At 43.4% G+C, this 15,765-nt stretch overlaps 2 protein-coding genes across 18 annotated transcripts in view; one reads left to right on the top strand and one right to left on the bottom strand.

The window, feature by feature from the left end:
- Positions 1 to 7,540, bottom strand: part of MPHOSPH9 (M-phase phosphoprotein 9) — a 64,229-nt gene extending 56,689 nt beyond the window's left edge. For 3 of the 6 annotated variants that reach the window (XM_073222558.1, XM_073222560.1, XM_073222561.1), the window contains exon 1: positions 3,871 to 4,030. Coding sequence is in view for 1 of the 6 variants with exons in the window: in XM_073222563.1 (XP_073078664.1) it covers positions 3,871 to 4,182 (312 nt within the window). In the remaining 5 variants the exon portion in view is untranslated. Of the gene's footprint in view, positions 1 to 3,870; positions 4,183 to 7,475 lie in introns of those variants that run through there. The other 3 variants (XM_073222564.1, XM_073222563.1, XM_073222562.1) reach the window with 3 other exon arrangements.
- MTRFR (mitochondrial translation release factor in rescue) lies at positions 4,187 to 14,699 on the top strand. Of its 12 annotated transcripts, XM_017678427.3 has the most exons (7): positions 4,222 to 4,334; positions 5,948 to 5,994; positions 8,974 to 9,093; positions 9,272 to 9,432; positions 12,220 to 12,333; positions 12,439 to 12,746; positions 14,283 to 14,699. In XM_017678427.3, exons 6-7 carry the CDS (start codon positions 12,465 to 12,467, stop codon positions 14,547 to 14,549), a joined length of 549 nt encoding a protein of 182 aa, XP_017533916.1. In that variant the 5' UTR covers positions 4,222 to 4,334; positions 5,948 to 5,994; positions 8,974 to 9,093; positions 9,272 to 9,432; positions 12,220 to 12,333; positions 12,439 to 12,464; the 3' UTR covers positions 14,550 to 14,699. The 12 variants fall into 12 exon arrangements, 11 of the variants coding, with proteins under 11 accessions (XP_017533912.1, XP_017533913.1, XP_017533920.1 ...); XM_037014449.2 differs by lacking the exon at positions 9,272 to 9,432; XM_017678425.3 differs by lacking the exon at positions 12,220 to 12,333.
- Positions 14,700 to 15,765: the final 1,066 nt, after the last annotated feature.

Below are 15,765 nucleotides of genomic sequence, written 5' to 3'. Positions count from 1 at the left end.
TAATTGTAGATTAATGATACCAAAATAAAACTAATAAAAAAAAATAACAGTCAATTAAACTGTTAACAATGGTTGTTTCCCCACTGGATGGAAGGTGGGGGTGGAAGAAATGCATTTTGCACTATGCAGCCTTTATTACTCTATTATGCACGTATTACTTCTTAAAAACCTATTTGCAGAAACAATTCCATTCACAATTGCATCAAAAAGAATAAAATACCTAGGAATAAACCTAAACAAGGAAGTGAAAGGCCTACACTCTGAAAACTACAAGACACTCATAAGAGAAATTAAAGAAGATACCAATAAATGGAAACACATCCTGTGCTCATGGATAGAAAGAATTAATATTGTCAAAATGGCCATTCTGCCTAAAGCAATCTACAGATTCAATGCAATCCCTATCAAAATACCAAGAGCATTGTTCAACAAACTAGAGCAAATAGTTCTAAAATTCATATGGAACCACAAAAGACCCTGAATAGCCAAAGCAATCCTGAGAAGGAAGAATAAAGTGGGGGGGGGATTATGCTCCCTGACTTCAAGCTCTCTTACAAAGCCACAGCAATCAAGACAATCTGGTACTGGCACAAGAACAGACCCACAGACCAGTGGAACAGTATAGAGAGTCCAGATATTAACCCAAACATATATGGTCAATTAATATACGATAAAGGAGCCATGGACATACAATGGGGAAATGACAGCCTCTTCAACAGCTGGTGTTGGCAAAACTGGACAGCTACATGTAAAAGAATGAAACTGGATCACTGTCTAGCCCCATACACAAAAGTAAATTCAAAATGGATCAAAGATCTGAATGTAAGTCACGAAACCATAAAACTCTTAGAAAAAAACATAGGCAAAAATCTCTTGGACATAAACATGAGCAACTTCTTCATGAACATATCTCCCCAGGCAAGGGAAACAAAAGCAAAAATGAACAAGTGGGACTATATCAAGCTGAAAAGCTTCTGTACAGCAAAGGACACCATCAATAGAACAAAAAGGTACCCTACAGTATGGGAGAATATATTCATAAATGACAGATCCAATAAAGGGTTGACATCCAAAATATATAAAGAGCTCATGCACCTCAACAAACAAAAAGCAAATAATCCAATTAAAAAATGGGCAGAGGAGCTGAACAAGACAGCTCTCCAAAGAAGAAATTCAGATGGCCAACAGATACATGAAACAATGCTCCACATCACTAGTCATCAGAGAAATGCAAATTAAAACCACAATGAAATATCACCTCACACCAGTAAGGATCACCACCATCCAAAAGACAAACAACAACAAATGTTGGCGAGATTGTGGAGAAAGGGGGACCCTCCTACACTGCTGATGGGAATGTAAATTAGTTCAACCATTGTGGAAAGCAGTATGGAGGTTCCCTCAAAAAGCTCAAAATAGAAATACCATTTGACCCAGGAATTCCACTCCTAGGAATTTACCCTAAGAATGCAGCAGCCCAGTTTGAAAAAGACAGATGCACCCCCATGTTTATCGCAGCACTATTTACAATAGCCAAGAAATGGAAGCAACCTAAGTGTCCATCAGTAGATGGAATGGATAAAGAAGATGCGGTACATATACACAATAGAATATTATTCAGCCATAAGAAGAAAACAAATCCTACCATTTGCAACATGGATGGAGCTAGAGGATATTATGCTCAGTGAAATAAGCCAGGCAGAAAAAGACAAGCATCAAATGATTTCCCTCATATGTGGAGTATAAGAAAAGAAAAAAATGGAAGGAACAAAACAGCAGCAGAATCACAGAACCCAAGAATGGACTAACAGTTGCCAAAGGGAAAGGGACTGGGGAGGGTGGGTGGGAAGGGAGGGATAAGGGGGGAAAAAAGGAGGGGGCATTACTGTTGGCAGACATAATGTAGAGGGGGCACGGGGAGGGTTGTACAACACAGAGAAGACAAGTAGTGATTCTACAGCATCTTACTATGCTGACGGACAGTGACTGTAATGGGGTATGTGGGGGGGACTTGGTGATGGGGGGGGTCTAGTAAACATAATGTTCCTCATGTAACTGTAGATTAATGATACCAAAATAAAAAAATAAAAATAAAAATAAAAACCTATTTGCTAACATCGATGGAGCTAGAGGGTATCATGCTCAGTCAAAAAAGTCAGGCAGAGAACAAATACCAAATGATTTCCCTCATTTATGGAGTATAACAACGAAGCAAAACTGAAGGAACAAAACAGCAGCAGACTCAGACTCCAAGAAGGGACTAGTGGTTACCAAAGAGGAGGGGAGGGGAGAGGGAGGGCAGGTGGGGAGGCAGGGAGAGGGGGTTTGTGGGGCATCATGATTGGTGTACATGGTGTGTGTGGGGTCACGGGGAAAGCAGTGTAGCTGCTCAGAGAAGACAAATAGGGACTGTGGCATCTTACTACAACTGAAGGGATAGTGATTGCAATGGGGTATGGGAGGGGGCACTCAGTAATACGGGTGAATGTAATAACCACATTGTTTTTCTTGTGAAACCTTCATAAGAGTGTATATCAATGATACGTTAAGAAAAAAAGAGAAAAAAAAACTATTTGCCAGGTCAACTGAAACTTAACTGAAGGTACCTATACAGAGGCAAGTTGGCTACAAACGAGTGAAACAGTATGCCTCCCTCTTGGAGAATTCATGTATTAAAAAAACCAGCAACAGAGCAAGAGAAAAAGGTTGGGGAGGGGGAGACAACCTATGCTGCTTACAAGATGTTAAGTTTAGGGAATGCAATAGAGGGAACATTTTCTAGTATTCTTGTTCGTCTAGGTTCCCATTTTCTCAAGCCTGGTTTTACAAAACACAGTCTTAAAAACATAGGAGCATTTCCTTCGGAGACAGGTGTGAAAGCAAAGGGTAACCGGACCTAGCTAAATGGAGGGCTTCTCAGTGGCTCAGTCCAACACCGATCACAAATGGGGTATTGAAAAAGTCGGGGAGTGCACCTTCCAACCTTTCAACTGGCATTGAAAATACCTGGATTCAGATCACCTTGCTCTTCTACCAGGAAAACACAAGCTCTCCAGGGACGTGGATCTGCAACCCCATGTATTATTTACCCCGCTGAGATAATCCGGATACAGAAGATCCAGATGAGAAACCTCTTGAAATGCAACTGTGCTTCTCCATCAGGCGGCGGTGGAGGTGGGGGTGGGGGGATGTGAGTAAGGAATCAAAGGGGAAAAAAACCCGATATACAAAGCAAAATTTTTAAACTGACATTTTTACATTTCCCAGCAATAAAATATGACGTTTTTGGTCCCCCCAATCCCAAGTAAAAAAGGGAGTTGGGGAGAAAAGGAACGACTGACTGCGTTTTACTTTGCTGGGAGCCTGACGGGGCAAGGATGGGAAGACTTAAAAGAGGTTTGGAGGCCAGATCCTGACATTCTTGAGCTCACAGCCAGACCTCAGTTGCTGGTGGCGGCTCCCGCGTCAAAGTGGGAAGGCGAGGGAGAACCCACGCAGCCACCTAAATTTGTAGACGGCATCGAGGCGGTAGGAAAAGCCACCGTTAGAACCACTACAATCGTGATTCCCAGAGTAAGGCGGAGGACGCTAAAAAGAAAAATCCCCCAACCCCCACAACCCCCCAGTAAGGGGCGCTCTGCAATTGGGCCGCCCGGGTGTGACTCAAGGACACTGGATCTAGAAAAGGCGCACGGCCGCAGGTAAAGCCCCCACACTCCAGAGGGCTGAAGTGGTGCTGCGTCCTGGGGCCGTCGTCCTCCCCCGCCCCAGCCCATCAGCACTCTCAGGGCTCCACTAAGACCGTGTCTTCCACTTCTCGTCCCCTGTACACCGCAACTGGCAGCTCCCACAAGGCCGGGGGCCGCTTACCTGGCCGCCGCTCCCCCTACCGATGTCAGGGTCTGGGGAGCTACCTCTCGCAACCGTTAAACTGGAGGGAGCGTGCGCGCGCCCGGTGTCTTGCCTGCGATTGGCGGCTCGGAAGGGGGCGGAGACGGCCGAGCTGCGGCACGCGCAGTGACCTCTCCCTGCACTACCTTTGGCAGCTCGCGCCGAAGAGGAGGGCCCGTCGCTTGGGAAATGATGAAGGAGGGGGAGGGGCTTATAGCAAGTCCTCTCGTCTGATTGGCTCTCTGGGAACCTACAGTTGCCTCGCGGAAAAGAAGTCTCAGATCCCCGCATGCGCAGTCGATAATGGTGAGTCTCAGGCAGGTGAGGGAGGCCGTGGCGGGAGTGTGGCGCCTGCGCAGACCCGGGAGCCCGGCTGCCGTCCTTTTGCGGTGATTCGGCCTACCCAACGACATTGGGGGCGGGAGGCTAGAACCTGAGGCCAGGTAAGCGTCTGCGAAGAAGCCAGGTACTCAAACGGTTGTCAGAGTTGTCAGGAGCTCTGGAAAAAAAGACTAGGAGCCGAAACGGCTGAATTTTCCGGCTCGCGATCCTGAGTAGCGTAGCCAGTTGACCTGAGGCCTCCCTGGTGGTGAGGTGACGCTGGCCCAGACTTCTGACCTGTTTTCTTTGCACCTAGTTTATCGTGGGCTGGTGGAGGTCGGCCCCGGGGCTTGTCAAGGACTGGTGTGAGGAGGGTAGCAGAACCCACCGCCCCGGAGAGAACGGGTCCACCGAGGCCCGAGGAGGAATGGAACCATCCACTTACTAAGAGCCCAGGGAGCTCGTGGCACGCAGTACGTGCTGTTTAAGGCTGGCACTTGGTAGGTATCGGCATCGCCCTTGCCAGGCTTTCCCAAGGACAGAGAAGCCGCGTCCCGTCCTTTGGGCGCCAGGCCACCTTGGTTCTCACCGTTCAGTTCACATGCTTCCGAGTAGGTAGCCTTTAAGGTATTTCCAGATTTCCCTCCAAGTGTCCTGGCCCCAAGTAAAGGGACTTCGCCAGCCCTATCGCGCAAATGTGCTTGAGAAGCCACACGCAGGTGGTGATAGGCCCTTGGACTGACAAATCTGCCAGGAGGCATTTCATCTCATCTGAGTCTGCTAACAATTATGTTTCAACAGTAGAGATTCAATCTCTGTCCAAAAACCCATTTGTGTATGGAAGATTTCAAGCTTAAATAAATTGAATCCCCTCTCCCCCTGACCCCGTTGTGTTAATCCATCAGTCAATACTATGCTCCTGTAATACCTAACCAAAATCAAATTATTTTTCAGCACATAGCTCCAGTTTTCAGTGACCATGTTTCAAACCCACCCAAAGGGGGAGTGGGGGGGAATTACTAATTTCAGTTGGTCACAAAATCTATTATTTGATATTGTAGAATCTTGCACTCACAGAATTAAGAAGTGTGAATTCTTGAGACATTTCCAAGCAGAGAGGTGTGTGTTTCCTTACAAGAAAAATATTAACCCCCAAATCAAGTACTAATTAGTTCCTAGCCATGCAAGAGGTAGGAGATCATCACTTTTGGCTACAAAATCCGATAGGCTCTGTTCAGTTTTTTGTTTTTGGCTGTGTGATTTTATACAACATTTAAATCTATTAATGTCTTAATAAACCAACATATTCTGGGGCTAGTATTCTGATTAACCTAGTTATCTTGTTAACCAACTGATGTGAAGTATTTTGGTAAGGTTACAAACACCTGATTTAAATTAAGCCCTTTGGTGGGTCCTTAATTTTTAAAAAACCAAAATGGAAATTGCCTTTGACTATTTAGACTAGAGAAAAGGAATGCCTTTTCCAAAACTACAGCTAAAAAGGTACCTTTTAAAGTCCACAGAAATTACTTCTGAGTATAAAAAACAGAAGGCTTCAGAAATTCCACTAAATAAAAAGTACAACTTCATCCAAACCTCGGCCCCATACTGGAGATTTTTGCATTACTTGTATGCAACCTTAACATGAATATTTCATTGCCTTTATAATGGTATGATTACCATATGCTTTTACTGTAATATCAAATTGCTAAAGTATCTCTCTTTTGCCTTGAAGGCTTCCAGTTGACAGCATTTGAATGGAGATATTTCACACAGATTGGGGTAAGGTCAGGCTATTCAGTAATAGTGGCCGCTAATAGCTTAGTTTCTGTCGTATTTATGTCCAAACTGTTTGTCATTTGGGGGGGCCATTCTTCCACAGCAAAAAAAATGAGGAACCCTAAATAAGTCTATACTTTACCCCTTAAACATGAGAGGACATGATCAGGTATACCATTTAAATATAAAATGTTTTGTCTTTCTTGTCTTGCATGACTTTTCTTCCTATAGTAAGTAATTTCTAAAGATCTCCATGTTTAAACCAGGACTTGCTTCCTTGGTGATTTTATCTTGCAGTTTAAGCCTGCTGGGAAGTCAAACTATTCTTGGAATCATAATTATGTCCTTGGCACCTGATTTCATAAACCACAATTTATGACCTCACCAAACAGCATAGCTTTGGTAATTTCATGGTTTCCAAATACTTCTTAAATTGGACCATACTGAGTAAAATAAACTGCAGGTCACTATTCTAGATGCCTTTTCACTCTGAGCTCTAAAACAAAAGTCCATGAAATAGCCAGTTTGCAGATTGGGTTTGAGATAAGACCACAGTTGATGAGTGTGTTAGTCAAAGGTTCTTGGGCTTTGTGGTTTAGGGATCCTAGTGCTTTCCATTTGTGGCAATACACATATCAACTTTTTCTCACGCTAGGTGATATTACCTCCATTTTACAGATTGGCACTTAGATAGGAAATGTGGCCAAAAGTGACTAAGTCATGGAGTCAAGACACTGACACAGGTCACAATGACTACAAAGCAGTATGGCCTTTTAGGGACAAAAAAATGAGAGGAGGAGTCAAGAGAAAGTTAAGGACAATGAGCTAACACTTTTTAAGGATCTGGGGAAAGAATAGATCTGGAAAAGTTATGAAGGTAAAGAAACAAGCAGTAGAAAGGATACATTTAGTTTCAAAAATGGAATACCTAATGTTCTTTCAAGGTAAATCTTCCTGAGATAATCCACATGGCATAGCACCTTCTTGTCAAATACAATAAACATATCTGAAAGTGCTTTGAAAACATTTGAGTCCTAAATAAATACAAAGGCATCATTAATGATATCAGAGGCTTTGAGACTTTTAGAGGAAAATGTAAAGTGTTATTATTGCTACTTTTTTTATGTGTTTGTCTTTTTCTAATAGTGTAGTTGATAAAGTATAAGGTTCCTGTTAAATGCCATAAATAGAATAAAATCACAGTGATGCACACAAATAGGACAGGTGTAATTTTCTGTGGATTCAAAGTTTTCTCTAAGAAAAAAAGAAACAGAATGGGACACTTGTATTGTATGAATAGAAAGCTCTTCTCTTCAGCCACTTAATTGTCTCTTGAGCTTTGCAGTAGTAAGCCTACTAAATTTAGACCAGACCCTAAGTAGTCTCCTTTAACTCTTGTCTCCCAAATCAAAAACAGCTCTCCATTTCCTCCTCCATCTATTATGCCTTTCTTATTTGAGAAAGAATTATCTGTAAATACTTACTGTGGTACAAGGTGCTTTATCTTCAGTGTAAACCCCCTGGCCTAGGAGAGGACACTGTGTTCCAAGCCTGAGCCGCAGATCCTGGGGCTTCCATCTGGGGAGGTGCTCCTGCCCTTCTCAGAATTGCAGACAGTTAGGAGAGGAGGATGAGCTACATGTGGAAGTTGTAGAAAGGCTGCTTTATTTTCACTCCCATTCTGCAGGGAGCACCAAAACAGAATTATTCCTAAGGATTTCTCAGAAAACCATTCTCTCACTTAGCTTCTGATGCCATTAGCTGGCCATTTTACCTTGTTAATGCTACAATGTTGCATGTCAAGTCTGTTCAAACTGACTGTTTGGTCCTTCACCATTGATGAGGTCATGGTTTTGAGACCTGCTTATTTTATCCCTTTATTGCGGAAGGGGAAACAAGACCCTTACTGAGCAGATAATCAGCACTTATGAATTCTGGTCTCAACTTTTTAAATACTATAAGCATAAGAAACAGCAGTTTTAAAAGTGTCCTAGCAGCAGGAAGAACTTGCTAATTCCTGAGTTCTAGTATAATGCCTCTCAAACTGTGGGAATGGGCCTCTGACTCACCCAAAGATCTCAAGACACAAGTTCTCCTTGAGAAAGTCGGGTAGAGCCTGACGTTCTCACTCCTAACATCCACATGGTGCTGTTGCTCCTGTTCTGTGGACCACACTCTGAGGAGCAAGATTCTGGAGCTACACTGTCCAGTACAGTAGCCACTGGCACGTGTGGCCAGTCCAAACTGACATGTGCTGTGTGAATACACCCCAGATTTTAAAGACTTCATATAAAAAAAAGATGAAATAACAATAATTTTCATATTGCTTACAGGTTGAAATACTTTGGATACATTGGGTTTATATATTAAATCTTTTTAAATATAATCAACTTCAGTTTCATTTTACTACTTGGACTGTGACTACTAGAAAATTACCTATTTCACATGTGGCTTGCATTATATTTGTATTGGACAACACTGTTCTAGAACACTAATGCAGTAGAAGCAACATTTTTGGTATTTTTTCAGATGACCCAGTTTCTCAATTCTCTTGTTACCATTTCACCCTCCTCTGTTAGCTCAAATCAACATTCGTTAAATTATTTTCTCTAAATGTTACCCTTTTCTACCCATTATCCTCCTTTACACTTTCTCCGTCTCCGTCTCTGCCATCATGATCCTGGGGATCACACCAGCAGTTAGACAGTCCTCACAGCCAAGATACAAGCAGCACCTTTGCTCAGAGCCCTTGGCCATGACATTGAAAGTGTGTGGCTCCTTGACCAGCAGCAACAGCCTCACCTGGTAGATGGCTAGAAATGCAGAGTTTCAGGCCCTACCCCCAGACCTAATGAACCAGTTTCCCATTTAACAAGATCCCCAGAGGATTTGTCTGCACTTGACAGTTTGAGTGTGAGGGCTTTAACAATCATCTTTCCTAAAGCACCCCATTTTAGTTAATCTCCACATCTGTTCCTTCAGATAGAGTTGATGAAGTTTCTGCAAGATTGATACACCATGGAAGCTGTGGCTAACAGAAACTAGCACTCTCCCTTTCTAAGAAATATAAACAGTGAATTTCAGTCAAATGGCATCCAGAAGGTGAGTCCAGAGATTAAAATCCTAGGCCTTCTTGAAAATCGATTCACATACCCTTTCTCTCTCTAAGAGACACCAAAAGGAATGGCATTACCATCCCCTTTACCACTTGAGCATTAGACCTGTGGGAGAAGCTTCATCTCACTGCATCTAGATTAAATTCTGTGATTGTTTGCTACAGGCACGGGCCACATTCATGAGCTGAACATGCCATCCCCAGGCTAGCGTCTTCCTGGGTTTGGGCTGACTGAAAGCCAGAGGAAGGAACTACGCTGCTGGGTCCAGGTCAGGAAGAGAGCACCTCATAGGATGCAGGTTCCAAGTCTGATAACGAGCACCCAGGTGACAGGGACGTAGGAGTCTGTACATGCTGTCCACCCGTGGCATTTATCCATTTAGGGTTGTCTTGCATTTCTCTTTTATGCTCCAGGCTCTTCAGGCTCCCAGAGGCCAGTGCCTGACACATAGATGTTGAATATATATCCATTGAACAAATTAACAACAATCCCTTTTGTAAAGGTCTCATACCTATTATCTCTGACTTGACCAAGTGAGAAGGGACAATGAGAGAGGCTTTAATGAACTGCAGTCAGCTGCTTAGTGCAGAAGCTGTCATCAAAGGAAAAGCAGAGCTGGGGGCAGTCAGGGTGGAGAACCAGCCCTGAATTGAAGCTCACACTCACAGAAAGGAAGTAGGGCATCTGTCATGATTGCTGGCTTCCCTTTACTAGCACTTCTTGCTAGCATTTTTCTTTTTTTTTTAATGTCACAGTGAGCTCTAATTTGAGCTGCTTTTATTGTTACCCAAAGACTTTGGGTATCACAAAAACTGAAATCCAATCCGTATTCTTCTTTGGTCTTTGGGGAAGTGGAACCTGGGTGTGTTTGTCATTTTTAGCAGTCATTGGAGTAGAGCCAAACCTCCAGGAGACACTAAAAGTATTAAGAATTGTTCGATTGGTTGTTGGAATTAGCTGTTAAACAAAGTGGCCAGTAACTGAATACTGGGGACCTTCTTGAACTCCAGTTGGGTGGGAGACCTTCCAGTGTGTGTGTCAGCTCTGAACTAGGACAGAAAGGTAGAGATTGGAAACAGTGGGCTGGTGACAAAGCAGCTGATAAAAGCACTCTCCTCTCCCTCTTTGTCTGGGAGTTTCGTCTTGTCTCCAGCTTGCTTCCTTTCTTTGTCCCTGCACTGTATTCCAATGCTGTCCTCCCGGTCAGATTTACTGATGAGCGGAAGAGAAACCCTGGGGGAGGCACTGGGCTTGTGTTCCATAATGGATCTAATCCAGGGCCTAGCTGCTGTCTGGTACACAAAGGAATTGTGTTCTGTGGGTTGAAAGTAGAAACGAGAAGGGAAATCTTGCACATTGACTTAGTCTCGTTCACTTCATCGTCTGTAGGGGAGTAGATTGTTTGTTGTAGAGAATTCAGAGAAAGTGCCTGGGTTTATCTTTTCCTGAGCATACTTCTGAAATATTTCACACACAACAAACAAAACCAATTTTTAAAGCACCACTTAGATTGACACACTGTTTCAAAACATATCCCTTCCCAGCCTTAGAGCACCACCACCACCTTACTTAATCATTCACTGGAACTGACAGAACACACTGAGTGCTGTGCTTTTCAGAAAGAAGGTAGGAATTTAGACCATATCAGTCATAGAATTGAAACCTACCACTGGTGTAAGGCTTGAAAAGTATATTTCATTATATTTATTTTCCGTAGAAATATAGAAATAAAGAATATTTTCATTCTAAAGATGACCAATGTCATCTTAGCATTAGCTAAAATACTAAGATGGACACATAAATTTAAAATAACCAAAAATGCCCATATTTGCAAGGAAGTAATGTCTAATAGCATGCATCTACATTAAGCTTCCTTGGTGTTTATCTAAAGATAGTGTGGGCTCAGTAGATGTTAGCAGTCAAAAATGATGGTGGGTAAAAGGCAAATGAGTTGAGAGCAGACCTGGTGGTTATTTGGTGTACATTTTAAGTTATTTTTTACCTGGGATGTTAGCTTAGGTGTATTCTATTCGTACATGTTAGAAGCCAGTTGCCATGAGCTAGAATTTACAGGGTTTCAAATGGTAAGAGCAGCTATTTAGAGCCTCATAGGAAGCAACTGTTAAAAAGGGCAGTACATCTGTTTTTAGTGCCCACTAATCCTCAATCAAGAAGCATTAAACAACTGGCACATTGCTAGTTCCCATAATCTACCTGAGTAATAGCGATTTTGCTAAAAATTAAGTCTCATGCCTTCAAAGGTATCACCAAAAGCCCTTCCCAGAATACTTTTTTCTCTGATCTTTAAGCCTGTGTGGGAGGAAGAGCTTATTCACCCATTTTCCAGATGAGACAACAGGCCCAGGTTGTGACTTGCCCCTATTCACATAGGGCATAACATAGATTTTTGAAAAGCACTGACACCTTTCAGACCCTCTTGCCTTCTTCCCTGTGAAAAAAGCAAAGGCTGCAGGAGTCGCTGTGCCCTCATAGCTGTCACTCCCTATAGATCTGTCTTCTTAGTCGTTTCAACCGTATGCTACATTTTGAGTATTTAAATCTTACTGTTAAATATTGCTTTCTTTTTTTTTAATGTCTTCTCTCTGACTAGACTATAAACGCCCTGAAGACAGAGGCTAGCTAGCTCTTTTTCACCTCCTATTGCTTCCTATACCTTGTATGGATGGCATTTTGAACCTAACAGGCCCTTAATAAAACCCGTTGATTTGGTAGCTCTAAACAGCGAGTGCCAGTTGGATCCTGTTACTGGCAGCACGTCTCAGGGAACAGATGTTCCTGTTCAAATCCATGAAACTGGAAACATTAAAAACAACAGTCATGACGTTGATTGATAGTGATATTCACTCTGTCAGACTGTTTAAGCTCAGCTATAAAAGACTCTCACATATTGTCGTCTTTACATTTTGATTTCAAAGACTCTCAAACGTTTAAACAATGTCACTTGACTTAGATCCTAATTCTTGCTTCATGTGCTATTTAATATTTCTTTATCAAATTATGCCCCTGTCCTTTTTAATTTCACACTCACAATCTCTTGTTCCTGAGAAAACAGCACCTCTGGGTGCTTTAAGATATTTTTGTTCGTTGTAAGAAAATATCAGCTGGCCGGGCATGTACTGCTGAGAACACAGATGTGGCAGAGCTGGAGAGAGGTGTACAGTGAATGATCTGTCCTCACTAATTCCCTCAAAACTGTACCCAGCAGGTATGTGGCCGTCGTTTGGTTCATAAAAGATCGTCTTAGAACCTGAAGTATAATCTTGAGAGCAAATGTATCATCCTGAAAGGCTGTCCTTTTTATCTAATTCAGGTCCTGAACAAGCAGAGCCACTCTCTATGAGCACCATGGGTTTATTTCATTTTCCTACACCACTGACCAGAATATGCACAGTGCTGTGGGGACTTTGGCTTAGGGAGAAGCCAGCATTGTTATCCCCAGGAATAGCAGTCACTCCAGTCCAGATGGCAGGCAAGAAGGACTGCCCTGCTCTGCTCTCCCTGGATGAAAGTGAGCTTGAGGAGCAGTTTGTGAAAGGACACGGTCCAGGCGGCCAGGCAACCAACAAAACGAACAACTGTGTGGTGCTGAAGCACATCCCCTCGGGGGTTGTCGTCAAGGTAGAGGAGGGAGACTGCTGGGGGTGTCCCTGAATCGCCAGCTGGCAACAGCTTGTATAGCCCAGATTTCTCCTGAGTGGAAGTGGGGTTTGGCTACAGTGTGTTTTCATCATGGCCCGGGGTAGAGGTACTGCAGGCCCCAGGCCTTCCCTGAGCTGCTCCCTGGAGGCAGAACCTCCTACACAGCCTCAGAAGCCTTCTGCCTGGATCCCTGGGAGCCAGGGTATTGCTGCCATCCTTGAATCTGGCAGGCAGCTCAGTTCTTGTAAAGCCACATGGTAGCAAGATGGCTGCAGAGGGCTCTGCGTCCCTGAGAAGCAAGCAGGCCTGGGTAGTCTGCTAGCAGGGTCAGCCCTCAGTGAGTGGGCTGATTAACTTTAGGATGGTCACATCCTCTCCATCCCTCTGTTCTCTTTGGTCAATGTCAATGACTTACCCTTCTGAGAGTGAGAGAACAGAGGTGAACCATTTACAGCCCTCAGAAGAAAGGTGCTTTGCACGGCTGTCTGTGGAAGTCTTCCCTTCTATAAAAACCCTACCTCTGGGCAGAATACTGCCATGCAGTGCTTTCTCCTGTTTCCTGGTTTAGAGTGTGCCCTGCTGCCCCTCAGGGGGACTGCCAGGCCTTGAGGTCCAGTAGAACAGAGAGCAAAGGCAAGTTTCTAATATACCCATGATTATAACAACAGGTACTTCTCTGTCCCATCAACACCAGCAGGCACTGGTCTGAGCACCTCTGCACATATCAACTCTTTTAGGCCTCACAGGCCCATGGGACAGAAGTGAAATCCAGCACAGAGAGGTTAAGTAACTTGCCCAGGGTCCTACAGCAGCAGGAGTCAACCAAGCCCAAGCCCAGTGTGTTCCTAACAGCTGTTCTTCACTGCTAAGTCTCTGAGCCCAGCGCATATTAGTTAAAACCTCAATCACTTTTCTTTTCCTCCCTGAAAAAAAAGGTTATTCATGAGCAACAAATAAAATTCTGAGATCTGACATGACTTTGACTTATTTTACGTGACTTTCTCCAAGTCTGCTTTTGTGCTGCCTTCCCCCACTTCTCAGAATTTCCTTTTAATCACACAAGGCACTCACCCCTAATAACTCAGGTGTGACATAGTGAACATTGGGCTGACTAATAATAAAGATACCATTTTCTTGCTTCAGACAGAATTTTACATTTATAAATGGTGCACCCAACATGCTTGTTCCTGGCCACAGGCTAGATAAATCAGTTGATATTTTCATTATTTGGGGACTTTTAAGTTATTTGAAGGCTATTGCTGCTTCTAAACAAAACATTCCCAATTACAAAACAATCATGGCAAAAGCCACATAATACAGCTGGGGTGTGGGCAGGGAGAGGCTGACACAGGCGGGCAAGGGTATGGTGTTTGGTCTGTCACTGACTTGCTAGGGTTCTTCACAACTGCCTTTGCCTCTCGAGTCCCCACCTGTAAAGTAATCTGCATTTAATGATTTCTGAGGTCCTGTCCAGGACAAACTGGTTTTCACATTATAAAATACTATTTCTTACAGTGCCATCAGACGAGATCAGTTGATCAAAACAGGAAGCTAGCTCGGAAAATCCTTCAGGAGAAAGTGGATGTTTTCTACAATGGTGAAAACAGTCTTGTCTACAAGGAAAAACGAGAGGCAGAGAAGAAAAAGCAAGAAAGGAAGAAAAGAGCAAAGGAAACCCTAGAAAAAAAGAAAGTCCTTAAAGAACTCTGGGAATCAAGTAAACATCTCCATGGAGAAGGAACTGCAGATTCTGAAGAGTCTGCCAGGCCTTCCAAGGGATAGTGGTGGTCAGTTCCATCACCAGTGCAGTCACAGAGCTTTGAAAGAACAATTTTTGATGGACCTAAAAGACTTCACATTTTTTTAAACTGTAATGAATAGAGATGCACACTTCAAGAATAAAACTATAAGGAAATACAAGCTCTGAAAAAAGGATAGTGGCTACTTTGTGGGACAAAAGGGGCCATCAGTGGAAGGGCTGGCTATTGGCACAGCTGACAGGGTTCTTTCCTGACCTGAGTAGTCATTAAGAAGGACATCACCTCATTTTGCTGAACTACATATGTGGTTGTATCTTGTTGTATTATCAAAGGTGAGAAATAAGTTTTTTAAAAGCATTAATGTTCATAAGGAAGGTCCATTTTTATGGAAAACTATAGAATGGAGTCAAACATTAATAGCATTTAGTACCACCTTGTCATCCGCCAAGAGGTCCCTGCTTGTGATGTCGCTTACCTTAAAATCAGGTCGAGAATATAAAACAAGATGGCAAGATTTGCAGGTTAGAAAGTTCCTTGCCCATTTACCCCATTAGCGTAACGGACTGTGTGTTGCCAAGGAACCCTCTTGGTGTGGAAGGACACTCGTCGTCCCCTTTATGTTGATTTCCAAGTAGATCTGCTTAAGTGATAAGGTGATTTTGTTTGTAAATTCACTCAAAACCATGACTCAAACTGGATTTGACCTTAAAATTGTTGGGGTTCTTTTAAGGCATGGTTAATAGCCTGGCTTGTTAATACATCAGGAATTCACGCCTTAAACAAGTAGGGGAAAACCATGCAGTGAGAAAGCCACTGTTGTAAACAGCCTGCCACCAAGGCCAGTCCATCCGGCAGGCCCAGGGTACATGCCCAGTGCATGCATCCAGATAAATTTACCTCCAGTCAGCCAGGTAGAGGTCGTCTCACCTTGGAATGACCTGATTTCAAAGCTTAGTTCTGTGCAAGGCTCTCCAGACCTCCAGCTGCTATGTCCAGGACCATTCCCCATTTCAGCTTCCACTTAGAAGGGAAGCAAGTAAAGCAACCTGAAATGGTACATAAGCTAGTAGTGGGAAAGGAAACTTGGGAGCTGTTGACAGGAGGCACAGAGGCTTCAGTTTGTCTCTTTTCTTGTACCTTTTTAAATTTCTTGTCATGTGCTTGAAGGAGATGTAGACAAACTCTAGCACCCATTCCTTCCTACCTTTAGACCTGTCAAGGCTGGGACTTGCCTCAAA

This window comes from Manis javanica, chromosome 15 (genome assembly GCF_040802235.1).
Source record: "Manis javanica isolate MJ-LG chromosome 15, MJ_LKY, whole genome shotgun sequence".
In the NCBI taxonomy this organism is placed as follows: Eukaryota; Metazoa; Chordata; class Mammalia; order Pholidota; family Manidae; genus Manis; species Manis javanica.
The sequence above is the reverse complement of the archived record's forward strand: the minus strand, read 5'-3'. Positions and strand labels throughout refer to the sequence as shown.